We start from the raw sequence: 13,868 nt of genomic DNA, 5'->3' as shown, positions 1-13,868 counted from the left end.
GAAATATGGAAATATCACACAACCTCTGCCACATGCAATCTCCCAGACAGGACAGTACATTACTTCGCTGTTTACTAACCTTCTGGACGCTGTTAGTTAGTTGGTAGAAATCACTCGATTTTTGTTCTCAGTGTGAAGTACTGTTTAACGTTTCGTTTTGTTAAAACGTTGTAGGCTATAAAATAACTTACAACTTAATGACAAAAGTGAGTACAGGGCTCGCGAAAGAATCTGGCTGGCTGATTGGCCTGTCAACGCCATGTTAAAACAACAATCTGATGTCTGGTGGCATAATGTTTGATGTGACGTCTGTTGCTTAATTGTCACGTCACAACTAACCGCGTGTTCGCACTGCAATCGAGTTACTTTGAGAGTCTTAAACTTTTATTGCGGTCTCCATATATACATTTCACACAGATATATTTCTCTGAAAATATGTCTTTTTATCTCTTAATCATAAAGAGCGGTTTGGTAGCCTCGTGGTTAAAGCGTTCGCTCGTCACGCCTAAGACCCGGGTTCGATTCCCGATAATGCACAATGTGTGAATCCCATTTCTGGTTTCCCCCGCCGTGATATTGTTGAAACATTGCTAAAAGCGGCGTATGTCCATACTCGCTCACATAATGATACATTCGTGACATGTGTTACTAAGGGAGCGTACGGGATTTTAAGAGCTGAACATTCGCGTACAACCGTCGATCGGAGGCTTAAAAATTCTTACATTCAGCTAGCAAACAACCATCAGAGCATCCCGCTCGACAGTGAATGGCCGAAGGGAGATAACTCTAAAATGTTTACCTTATTCCAAGATGTCTGCTCAATCCACGTGTTAATTATAGATCGTCAATGTTGTTGTTTACAGAGCTAAGAAGTCAAACTATCTCAAAAACAGGTTTATCCATATAAACTACCGAATAGGTAGGACAGTTAATAATGTTACTAGTCATATTATTTACACACTGTGGTGTAAAATAAATAAGACATGCGAACAGGTCTGTTCCTGGCTCAACTCGTCTGTGTTGTCTAGACTACCACTGTTATGTCGACTTATGTCACATGTGTGTTTATTATTTATCAGCATTAATTATGTACTGTATTCAGTATTACTGTTTACCTAACACAAACACCTCTGTGAAATCTAACGACATACTAGCACTTACGGCACATAGACGGAAATGTTTTTACTATTAATTTTCATACATAATAGCTGGCGATATAATAGTTAATACAAATGTCATCGAATAGTCATTTTCAAACGAGACGCATGCAAGTGTATTTTTAGAGATTCCTGTTATTGTTGAGGTGTTTTAAAAAGTAGGATAAATGTTGAGATAAAAAATATAGAAAAAAAAACTTACTTAGTTTATCTTCGATGTTCCAAATGGTGAAACAATCCCTTCTGTTGTGATCTGCTAAGGAGAGGTTAGATGAAATGTGGTCTATTGTACTTATATAGCGTCATGTATGTGTGTTTTTTTTTGTTTGTTGTTGTTTTTTTGTTTGTTTGTTGTTTAACGCCACACTCAGTGATATTACAGCTATATGACGGCGGTCTGTAAGTAATCGAGTCTGGCCCAGACAATCCAGTGATTGACATCATGAGCATTGATCAAAGCAATGGGGTATACGATGACATGCATCAACCAAGTCAGCAAGCCTGACTACCCAATCCCGTTAGTCGCTTCTTACGACAAGCATAGTCGCCTTTTACGGCAAGCATGGGTTGCGGAAGACCTATTCTACCCGGATCTTCACGGGTCTGCATGTGTGTTATGGTGTGTACTTGATGCTTGTAGGAGCCCAGACTAATTCTTGTTTTATTGTGCAATCCTACTGAGATGCCATGTCCCAGTGTTTTGACATGGATGCCCCACTCAGACACACTGCGAGCTGGCCATCTTTGTTTTATGACCTTAATTCCAAACACCAGGCCTGTTGCCTAAGAAGTTGGCACATGTTGGCCTTTTTGCCTTGTTTGTTTTGATGCTGGACAATTTTGACTGTATCCAAATGTAGCAGCCATAAAATTTCTGAGTCCCGTGATGGGATTCGAACCACGAACCTTCTGATCTGAGGTCGGACGCAGTGTCCACATGACCAAAGAGGTTAACCCCGTCAGCAAGCTGACAAGGTAAGGATGTCATATGTAGGATGACTCCACGCCCTGCTACATACTCCCCCGTCAATAGAAGGCACGTCCTGGGCCGCACAGTAGGGTACTTAGGCTTATTTTGCTCAAATTTAATATGAACGTGCTCAGCCCCACGTTGGGCGCCAATGTAGCGGCCATAAAATTTCCGAGTCCCGTGATGGGATTCGAACCACTGACCTTCTGATCCGAGGTCAGAGGCCTTGTCCACATGACCAAAGAGGATGTCATCTGTAGGATGACTCCACGCCCTGCTACACAAACACATAATCTCATTGACTCTGTTGGTAGAGCATCTGTCCGGAGAGTGGAGTCGGTGGTTCGATCCCGGTTGCATCTTAGCAAAAGATGTCAAAAGATGGTACTTGTTGTTACCCTGTCTGGCGCTCGGCATTAAGGGGGAAAAAGGATGGGTCGGCTCAGAGTTGGTATTGGCCTCTTGCGTCCGAGTAGTGTGTCCATTAAAACGGTGGCGTTCTATTTCAGTGGGCTAGAACTATAAAACAGGTATAAGTCTGGACTAGTAGAAGCAGACACACACACATGTGGATGCACATGGCTATATAAGCGCAATAATCTTGATTGTGACGTTAAACCCCATTCCCACTCACCTGATTGGCTAGACTTGTCAGTTGACCCTGACCTGAGAAGATTTGGATTCTGTTTACTCACAGGTTTCAAATTACATCAGCATTACTCTGTTTAAAACAGTTCATTTGAATTATTTCTTTTTTAAATTGGGCAGCTGTTTTGTTTTGCAGAATTATGGCCACATAGCTAAACCCTCACTAAAGAGGTGAAGTGTGAGTGGACAGTTGATCACTGGCTGTCCCTTCCTCCTCCCCCGAACATGGATCTCCTACCCCGGAGTCACACAGAGTTTGTGTCGGAGGAATACTGGGACAAGTTCTACAAGAAGAGAGGAGCTAAAGCCTTTGAGTGGTCAGTAGGAATTGGTGCTTTTTATCCGTTCTTGAGAGTTTGTTTTTATGCTCAGCTATGTCAGTTGACAATTGACAAAAAGCACATCCATGATCTATGACCCAGAAATTTGTCTAGGATTCCAAACTAAGTGCCCTTGAGGGGCAACTTGGGAAATATAATAATTAATTTGTTCAAAACTGGTATTTCATATGTTTTTCAAAACTTAATTTCAGAGGAACTGGGAAATTTTAAATTCAAATATGGGAATTTTTACGGCTATTTGCTGCAGACTTAGGGCCAAATGTTGGCATCTGAGCAGGTCTTGATTAATCCTGGATAACTACAGAAATATCCTTTGATCAAACATGATGTAAATGGTGAATCTATCACATAAAGGTATAGTAGCAGAACTTTTGCTGTTTTCTTTCTTCAGGTCTAGGGGCGGTCGGGTAGCCTAGTGGTTAAAGCGTTCACTCGTCACGCCCAAGACCCGGGTTCGATTCCCGACATGGGTACAATGTTTGAAGCCCATTTCTGGTGTCCCCTGCAATGATATTGCTGGAATATTGCTAAAAGCGGCGTAAAACCATACTCACTCACTCACTTCAGGACTAAGTTTTAAGGAGTCATTCAGGTCAAACTTCCCTGATTCCCTTCACTTCTGCTTTACTTTTTCATAAAATAAACAAAGAAAACATTCAGGAGGAGTTACTGTAATGTTCAAGTTCACTTCTTGTATGTAGGTATGGACCATTTCTATTTCCACACAAGTCAGTGAGTGAGTAAGGTTTTTGTGCCACTTTTAGCAATATTCCAGCAATATTCCAGCAATATTGTGGCGTGGGACACCAGAAATGGGCTTCACACATTGTACCTAAGGGGAATTGAAACCCAGATCTTGGGTGTTAAGAGAAAACTCTTTAACATCAGGAACCCATGCTTGCTATAAAAGGCAACTATCCTTGTAAGAGGCAATGAACAGGATCGGGTGGTCAGGCACGTTGACTTGGTTGATGCATGTCATCATATCCCAATTGTGTGAATCGATGCTCATGCTATTTATCACTCAATTGTCTATTCTAGACTTCATTACTTACAGACCGCCATCATAAAGCTGAAAAGTTGCTGACTGTGGGGTTAAACAACAAACCAACAAACAAAATTTGGAGCTGTTAGGAGTTTTACCTAATCAATTGTTTGTGGCCTTGCATGTAGGTATGGAGAATACCCGGAGCTGTGTGGAGTTTTAGGGAAGTATGTGCGGCCCAAGGACAAGGTGCTGATGGTCGGTTGTGGCAACTCCAGACTCAGCGAGGACATGTATGACGTGGGCTACACCAACATTGTCAACATCGACATCAGTGACACCGTCATACGACAAATGACGGACAAGAACAGAAAGCAGCGTCCCAACATGGCCTTCCACCGGATGGATGTCACAGAGGTGAGATTGTGGTGTCAATGACTGACATGGGTGAGTTGTGAGGTGAGTTTGTGGTGTCAATGGCTGCGACAGTGGTGAGTTGTGAGGTGAGTTTGTGGAGTCAATGGCTGTGTCATTGGTGAGTTGTGAGGAGAGTTGGTGTCAGTGGCTGTGACAAGGGGAGTTGTGAGGAGAGGTGGGGTCAATGGCTGTGACATGGGTGAGTGGTAAGGAGAGGTGGGGTCAATGGCTGTGACATGGGTGAGTTGTGAGGAGAGGTGGGGTCAATGGCTGTGACATGGGTGAGTTGTGAGGAGAGGTGGGGTCAATGGCTGTGACATGGGTGTGTTTTGAGGTGAGTTTGTGGTGTCAATGGCTGTGTCATGGGTGAGTTGTAAAGAGAGGTGGTGTCAATGGCTGTGACAAGGGCGAGGAGAGGTGGGGTCAATGGCTGTGACATGGGTGAGTTGTGAGGTGAGTTTGTGGTGTCAATTGCTGTGACATTGGTGAGTTGTAAGGAGAGGTTGTGTCAAAGGCTGTGTCATGGGTGAGTTGTAAGGAGAGGTGGTGTCAATGGCTGTGTCATGGGTGAGTTGTAAGGAGAGGTTGTGTCAAAGGCTGTGTCATGGGTGAGTTGTAAGGAGAGGTGGTGTCAATGGCTGTGTCATGGGTGAGTTGTAAGGAGAGGTTGTGTCAAAGGCTGTGTCATGGGTGAGTTGTAAGGAGAGGTGGTGTCAATGGCTGTGTCATGGGTGAGTTGTAAGGAGAGGTGGTGTCAATGGCTGTGTCATGGGTGAGTTGTAAGGAGAGGTTGTGTCAATGGCTGTGTCATGGGTGAGTTGTAAGGAGAGGTGGTGTCAATGGCTGTGACATGGGTGAGTTGTAAGGAGAGGTTGTGTCAATGGCTGTGACATGGGTGAGTTGTAAGGAGAGGTGGTGTCAATGGCTGTGACATGGGTGAGTTGTAAGGAGAGGTGGGGTCAATGGCTGTGTCATGGGTGAGTTGTAAGGAGAGGTGGTGTCAATGGCTGTGACATGGGTGAGTTGTAAGGAGAGGTGGTGTCAATGGCTGTGACATGGGTGAGTTGTAAGGAGAGGTGGTGTCAATGGCTGTGTCATGGGTGAGTTGTAAAGAGAGGTGGTGTCAATGGCTGTGACATGGGTGAGTTGTAAGGAGAGGTGGTGTCAATGGCTGTGACATGGGTGAGTTGTAAGGAGAGGTGGTGTCAATGGCTGTGTCATGGATGAGTTGTAAGGAGAGGTGGTGTCAATGGCTGTGACATGGGTGAGTGGTAAGGAGAGGTGGTGTCAATGGCTGTGTCATGGATGAGTTGTAAGGAGAGGTGGTGTCAATGGCTGTGTAATGTGTGAGTTGTAAGGAGAGGTGGTGTCAATGGCTGTGTCATGGGTGAGTTGTAAGGAGAGGTGGTGTCAATGTCTGTGTCATGGGTGAGTTGTAAAGAGAGATGGTGTCAATGGCTGTGTCATGGGTGAGTTGTAAAGAGAGATGGTGTCAATGGCTGTGTCATGGGTGAGTTGTAAGGAGAGGTGGGGTCAATGGCTGTGTCATGTGTGAGTTGTAAAGAGAGATGGTGTCAATGGCTGTGTCATGGATGAGTTGTAAGGAGAGGTGGTGTCAATGGCTGTGACATGGGTGAGTTGTAAGGAGAGGTGGTGTCAATGGCTGTGTCATGGGTGAGTTGTAAGGAGAGATGGTGTCAATGGCTGTGTCATGGGTGAGTTGTAAGGAGAGGAGGTGTCAATGGCTGTGACATGGGTGAGTTGTAAGGAGAGGTGGTGTCAATGGCTGTGTCATGTGTGAGTTGTAAGGAGAGGTGGGGTCAATGGCTGTGACATGGGTGAGTTGTAAGGAGAGGTGGTGTCAATGGCTGTGACATGGGTGAGTTGTAAGGAGAGGTGGTGTCAATGACTGTGACATGGGTGAGTTGTGAGGTGAGGTGGTGTCAATGGCTGTGTCATGGGTGAGTTGTAAGGAGTTTGTTAGTCTTCTGCCATGATATACTCTCACTCACTCATTCTCACATGTATGCAACCACACACACAAACACACACGCACCCCTACAACTATCCAACCAACCCACTCACTTGCTGATTGGCTGTTTCAGACAACATTTTCTGATGGCGAGTTTTCGGTCGCGTTGGACAAGGGCACCCTGGATGCCCTGATGGCTGACAGCAGTGATGCGGTTGTGGCTACTGTTGACAAGATGTTCGCGGAGCTGAGTCGTGTGTTGAGACTTGGGGGCCGTTACATCTGCATATCCTTGCTCCAGGAACATATCGCAAACAAACTCTTCTCCTACTTCGCACAGTTGTAAGTAAAATCCGGGGTAGAATAGGTCTTCAGCAACCCATGCTTGCCATAAAAGGCAACTACGCTAGTCGTAAAAGGCGACTAAAGAGATCGGGTGGTCAGGCTCGCTGACTTGGTTAATGCCTGTCATCGATCTTAATTGCGTGGATTGATGCTTATGATATCAATCACTGGATTGTCTGGTCCAGACTCGATTATTTACAGACCGCTCTCATATAGCTATAATATTGCTAAGTGCGGCGTTAAACAACAAAGAAACAAACTGTATGTAACGTTCAACTCATTTCACAAGATTGGGCATTTGTTGAACAAAGAAAATAGAGTTCACAATTTAATGTCAGACTAGGTCAGTACATTGCCATCCACACATCATCTTCCCGAGGCAAGAGAGTTAACTGACTTTAAAAGTCAAGTTTCCACCCTTGCCTAACTAGGCTGGAATTACTTGGCTCGATCGTAGCGCCACCAGTGGCTATTACCAGTGATGTCCCTTCTAAGCCTCTCCTATGGACCAATCAGATTCCACCTCTCGTATCACTTGCGATTGCTTCACACAAAATGGTGGCGCACAGTCAGGACGATCTGCTTGATAAACAAGATCTATATTGTGATAAAACGGGTCTTACATTGCAAAATGCATCAAATCATGTGAGCACCTTCATTAAAAATATGAAAAGATTTGGAAAATATCGGCTGTCAACGAGTTGGCAGTGCACGTGCTTTGCATATCCTGCAATCGACCAAAATCTGCACGACAGTTTACGAACCGGATTTTGATTTCGGTGCACGATTTTGATTGGACTATGCAAAGACTCGTTAGTCCAGCCAAAATGTACCAATATCTTGTTAATTTAGATGCAGCTTTTACTAAACATATTTAAAATAATAATAACCCTAAGCGAAGCAGCTGATCGCTATTGCCGGGTATTATTTTTTACATGGAACCAGTCTGACAAGTCACCGTCAAGGCTCCCGTGCACGTGATCGCGCGATCGCGAGTATTACGTGTTGACAAAGAATCGTCCAACAAAAACAAATATGACTTTTAATGAGTCACAGTATGGCATTTATGATACAGTCGTGCCCCGCTTATACGGACTTCAGATATCCGGAAACCTCGGTTCCCGGACGATTTTCATTCAAAACGAAATAATTACTATATAAATTTACCCGTATATACGGAAATTCAGTTTCCGGAACCGGACGGTCATTTTCATACACAAAACACTGAAATGCACACAAAATTGTCTCACTTATCCGGACAATACACTTCCGCTGGTGGTAATCCCTCCGCTGGTGGTAATCCTTTGATTCGTGAGAAGTCAATTAACCAAGTGACACTGAGTTACGTTTGAGACGAGCTTGTTTATTGTACATGTAATCCCCTTAAAAAAATATGGCGTCTGTGGAGGTCAGAGTTCAAAGTTGTGTAAGTATGGCCTGTCAACCAGCGAAACGTAAGCGACACGCAGTTACAGCACGCTAAAAAAGGGAAATTTGAGTGGATGTATCTGTTTGTTCTGTCATCTGTCATGAGTTGCATAATTGAAGGGAAGTAACTCTTCCAGTAAGAAGCTGGTTTCAGTTATACGGAAATTCGTTTATACGGACGAATTGTGAAATGACAAAAGTGTCCGTATAAACGAGGCATGACTGTTTAAGTATCCATTCTCTGTCAACTAAAGTTCGTTTCAAGGCGTCAATAGCAGTAATCTGACCGTGGTTGCTGTTAATAACGGTGAGTTGTGCGATCTTCCGATCGCTTCACACACGATTTCAACGAAATTAATTAAAACAATATTAAAAGGAATTTTGAATAAAATTATTAAAATAAGTTACAAACATAAGTCCAGATATACAAAGAACACTTTTTTTAGACAGACAGTATAATTACATGACTAATTTGCTTACTTCAGTATGGATTTGTTGACATGGTATTTCCGGTGTTACATGCTCGCGGTAATGTCTTTCCATGCGGGAAAAAACATCAGAACTCATTAATTCGTGTATAATGCGCACCCCCTTCTACACAGCTGTGTTTTTTTTAGAAAGAAGTGCGCACTATACTCAAGAAAATGCGGTAACACCATAATACCAGCCTAGTTCGGCAAGGGTGGAAACCGGACTTTTAAAGTCAGTTAACTCACTTGCCTCGGGAAGATGTCCACACACAGGTCTTTGACAATAATGTGGCAGGAGAGTGAGGAGTCCAGTGATTTCGCTCATCACACCAAAACAGTTTGATTCCACACAGAGATCTGCAGTACCGTGTGATTGTCTCCCTGTAGGGATTCCAGGGCAGAAAAGGTCCCCAGTACCTCATGCTTGTCTCCCTGTAGGGATTCCACATCACATTATGTTCCCAGTACCTCATGCTTGTCTCCCTGTGGGGATTCCAGGACAGAATAGGTCCCTAGTACCTCATGCTTGTCTCCCTGTAGGGATTCCAGGACAGAATAGGTCCGCAGTACCTCATGCTTGTCTCCCTGTGGGGATTCCAGGACAGAATAGGTCCGCAGTACCTCATGCTTGTCTCCCTGTAGGGATTCCAGGACAGAATAGGTCCGCAGTACCTCATGCTTGTCTCCCTGTAGGGATTCCAGGACAGAATAGGTCCGCAGTACCTCATGCTTGTCTCCCTGTAGGGATTCCAGGACAGAATAGGTCCGCAGTACCTCATGCTTGTCTCCCTGTAGGGATTCCAGGACAGAATAGGTCCGAAGTACTCCATGCTTGTCTCCCTGTAGGGATTCCAGGACAGAATAGGTCCGCAGTACCTCATGCTTGTCTCCCTGAAGGGATTCCAGGACAGAATAGGTCCGCAGTACCTCATGCTTGTCTCCCTGAAGGGATTCCAGGACAGAATAGGTCCGCAGTACCTCATGCTTGTCTCCCTGTAGGGATTCCAGGACAGAATAGGTTCACAGTACCTCATGCTTGTCTCCCTGAAGGGATTCCAGGACAGAATAGGTCCGCAGTACCTCATGCTTGTCTCCCTGTAGGGATTCCAGGACAGAATAGGTCCGCAGTACCTCATGCTTGTCTCCCTGTAGGGATTCCAGGACAGAATAGGTTCACAGTACCTCATGCTTGTCTCCCTGAAGGGATTCCAGGACAGAATAGGTCCGCAGTACCTCATGCTTGTCTCCCTGTAGGGATTCCAGGACAGAATAGGTTCACAGTACCTCATGCTTGTCTCCCTGTGGGGATTCCAGTTCAGAGAGGTCACCGGTACTTGATGATTGTCTCATGATTGTCTTTTACACCGACTGTCTCTGACTAAGAAATCCACATGCCACCGTGATATTACTGTTAGAATCTGCCTGATAAACCCCTCTCCCTCCCTCCCAGGGGGTGGCCGGTGCGTGTCCACCGGGTTGAGAAGGAGCCCTCACAGGATGACCCAGACTTCACACTGCCCGCCTTTGTCATCATACTCACCAAGTTCAAGAAGATGCCAAACATGTGTCCAGTAAGTAAACCTGACATGTTGATAGAGTCACGATGTCCTTTCATATCAAACAGATTCTCAGTCATCCAGTTGACACTCTTTTCTTAATTGATGACTAAAGATTTCTCTACATATAACGAGCAGTTCGAATGTATGTGGTAAGCACCATTTTTAGGCAATGGCAAGTTTTTTGCCAAGATGATTGGGAAGAGTTATTGGATTTTATGAATGTTTCAATTGTTTATTTAGTGTTCTGTGATGTAAGGGGAATAACTCTGTTAAATTGTTTTAATTTGTTTTACAAGTTTTTATAGATATAGTTTACACATTTTTAGCAATATTCCAGCTGTATTATTTTTTATTGGCACATCAAAAATGGTCTTCAGCTTTTCAAATGAAAAGTACATTAATTGCTTTCCCGACTGACGGTCGTTTTGTCAGCACCATATCCTTGTTTGTGTGCTTCACTCATTTCCTTTTGCTCAATTTCTTTTTTTTTGAAATAAATAAATATAACAAACTGCATGTATAGGTCACATTGTTTTTTTACCGACAATGCGACGCACATTTATTTATTTGTCAGTTTAGCAAATTGTTTTGGGGAAACAATCCACCCACCCCCTGAAAATCAAATAGTTGCTCCCTGTATATGGCTTTCCTCCCACATTAAGCTGACATTAGAGAAATGCTGGTGAGACGGGTGTCAACTCATTCAGTCACTGACTCCATGTTAGATTCTAGAGGTGTGCAACGCTGTGGACAAGATGGACCGCTATGAGTATGTGCAGGGGATGAAGACTGTCGTCAAGGAGATGCAGTATTATGCAGTTGTCAAGCATCAGATATCAACGAAGTGAGTGCACCGTTTCAACCTTTTCAACATTCTTTTGGGGTCTGATGAACCGACGATCTGAATATTTCCATTTCAATCTTAATATTACAGCATATTGATAAACATGTTCAAAATATGAATCTCACGCTCTGTACGTCTTTATAACTAGTTATTGACTCTATGTATATATTCCCTTGTGGGATTACTTCACACAATAGTCTGCACTACCCCAGGCGGTGTCATAAGAGCCACTTACAGGGGTAGATCTAACAACAAATTTGTATATAGCCAGCAGGGCTTGCTCCTTTCAAAAGTTACTAGCCCAAACCAACAGGCCCACAACTAAGCGATGGAGGCAACGATGTTGCCGAACCCGAGGTCACACAGCAACTGAGTTACCAGGGGGACTATGAAAATTTTAGAACTCCTCACCCCTAAACCGTCTTTTCCTGCACTCTGAGATTAAATCTTGGCACCCATTTGCCTCATTTCATGGCCATTTATGAGCAAATTAAAGATGTTGTACACAACATTACACAATGTTGTGTTATTCTACCTAGATGATCAGGATATATCTTTCTTTGAGTTAACCATTCACATGACTTGATCCCCCCCCCCCCCCCCCCCCCAATATTACAAATTACATGATTCACAAGCAGTGTCCAGTTGATAAAATTAAACATACATGGAGAAGGGATAAATTTTTGACTAGCCAGATGGAAGTCTTCATTCATTTCACCAAGCCCTTTGTAAGTTTAACTGGCCACAGGCCAATGGGCCAGCAGTTAAATCAACCCCTCACTTCATGAGAATTGGGTGGTTTTAATGTAGCTATGGTCACTTTGATGTCGAAAAGTTTATTATCATACTCCTCACTGTTGTAGTAAGATACTTATATGATTATGCAAACAATATGTAAAGCATCCTTCACTGTAGACATGATAGATATGTGTGTCCTGTGTTTGCTGCAGAAATGTGGGTGGGGACCAGCCTTCCCTGTGTCTGTACAGCAGCGAGTCAAGTGAACCGCGGTACACGCTGTATGTCGTAGACAGGCCACACAAGACGGCTCAACAGTTTGCAGTATTCATCGTACCACAGGGCAGGTAAGAGACCGACTGTTGAGTAACTTTGTTGCAGCTGTGTATCAGAGAAACTGACTGTCAGGAAACATTGTAGCAACTGTGTTTCAGGGAAACTGACTGTCAGGAAACATTGTAGCAACTGTGTTTCAGGGAAACTGACTGTCAGGAAACATTGTAGCAACTGTGTTTCAGGGAAACTGACTGTCAGGAAACATTGTAGCAACTGTGCATAAAGGGAAACTAACTGTCAGGAAACATTGTGCTGACTTTTGAAAAACATTGTTGTGACTGTGTTTCAGGGAAACTGACTGTCGAGAAACATTGTTGTGACTGTGTTTTAGGGAAACTGACTGTCGCGTAACGTTGTGACTGTGTTTCAGGGAAACTGACTGTCGAGAAACATTGTTGTGACTGTGTTTCAGGGAAACTGACTGTCGCGAAACATTGTTGTGACTGTGTTTCAGGGAAACTGACTGTCGAGAAACATTGTTGTAACTGTGTTTCAGGGAAACTGACTGTCGAGAAACATTGTTGTGACTGTGTTTCAGGGAAACTGACTGGCTGTTTTGCCAACCTGCAGGACGCAAACAGTTGGCGGACAGTGCTGGGTCCGACAGACTTGTTGTCGTAACACTACACCGGTCACATTGTTACACAGATATCGAGTCCGTCAAGGAGGAACTTTCAGGCAAAGTGATGGAGTTGACACCACCAAACTTCAAGCGAGGATCTCAGGTACCGATTAAAGATGACTTGAATTAACGAAACACATCATGCTCATCCTGAATTCAAACCTCACTGATATTTATCACTAAAGTGTCTGACTGACTTATAATTTTATTCTACAAACATGTGCAATTCATTCAATACAATACTTACTATACAGGGGCACAAGTGACCCAGTCCACTGAAGTGCTGTCATTCACTGTGCTTATTTGCACCCCTGTTTGCCATGGTCCTATGTGGGTTTAAATCAGAGATAATGATTTTGATTCTTGGTTGTCAACTGCATCTCATCTGTGCTGAGGGGTCACGGGTGGCACAGTCGTTTAAAGCACCCAATTTACTGTGCAGAGTTGTGTCCCTTGGGCATGCCAGGAACCTATGTTCGTGGGTTCGAATCCCATTTCGCCCCAATTACGTTTCTAAGTATGTAAGCATCATACCCGTTCTCAATTGTTTCACCAAAGTGGTAAATGTCTAAGACCTGCATCACTTTGGGCTTTCCTCCCACATCAAGCTGACACGCCGTGATATAACTGGAATACTGTTCAAAGCAGCATTAAACCAAACTCACTCACTCATCTGTGTTCATTGGGTTCTCTATGGTAAATGTCAACCCTGCATCATTCTGTGATTACCTCCCACACTCAGACCATAGCTGGAATACTGTTGAAAGGTGTGACACCCAACTCGCTCACTCATCTGTGTTCATGGAGTTCTCTGTGGTAAATGTCAACCCTGCATCATTCTGTGATTACCTCCCACACTCAGGACACAGCTGGAATACTGTTGAAAGATGTGACACCCAACTCACTCACTCATCTGTGTTCATGGAGTTCTCTGTGGTAAATGTCAACCCTGCATCATTCTGTGATTACCTCCCATACTCAGACCACAGCTGGAATACTGTTGAAAGGTGTGATACCCAACTTGCTCACTGTTACA

General features: G+C 44.0%; 1 protein-coding gene across 1 annotated transcript in view; it reads left to right on the top strand.

Annotated features, from left to right (window-relative positions):
* The first annotated feature begins 793 nt into the window (after window positions 1-793).
* LOC124142459 (eEF1A lysine and N-terminal methyltransferase-like) overlaps window positions 794-13,868 on the top strand; it is a 20,508-nt gene continuing 7,433 nt past the window's right edge. Inside the window, exons 1-8 of the mRNA XM_046510934.2 lie at window positions 794-919; window positions 2,912-3,092; window positions 4,290-4,518; window positions 6,624-6,832; window positions 10,184-10,304; window positions 11,018-11,136; window positions 12,087-12,221; window positions 12,749-12,935. Of these exons, the coding sequence (XP_046366890.2) occupies window positions 3,001-3,092; window positions 4,290-4,518; window positions 6,624-6,832; window positions 10,184-10,304; window positions 11,018-11,136; window positions 12,087-12,221; window positions 12,749-12,935 (1,092 nt within the window). The 5' untranslated portion in view covers window positions 794-919; window positions 2,912-3,000. The remainder of the gene's footprint in view (window positions 920-2,911; window positions 3,093-4,289; window positions 4,519-6,623; window positions 6,833-10,183; window positions 10,305-11,017; window positions 11,137-12,086; window positions 12,222-12,748; window positions 12,936-13,868) is intronic.

Source organism: Haliotis rufescens, unplaced genomic scaffold (genome assembly GCF_023055435.1).
Source record: "Haliotis rufescens isolate VD_foot unplaced genomic scaffold, xgHalRufe1.0.p SCAF_8, whole genome shotgun sequence".
Lineage (NCBI taxonomy): Eukaryota > Metazoa > Mollusca > Gastropoda > Lepetellida > Haliotidae > Haliotis > Haliotis rufescens.
This window is presented reverse-complemented; position numbering and strand designations above follow the sequence as displayed.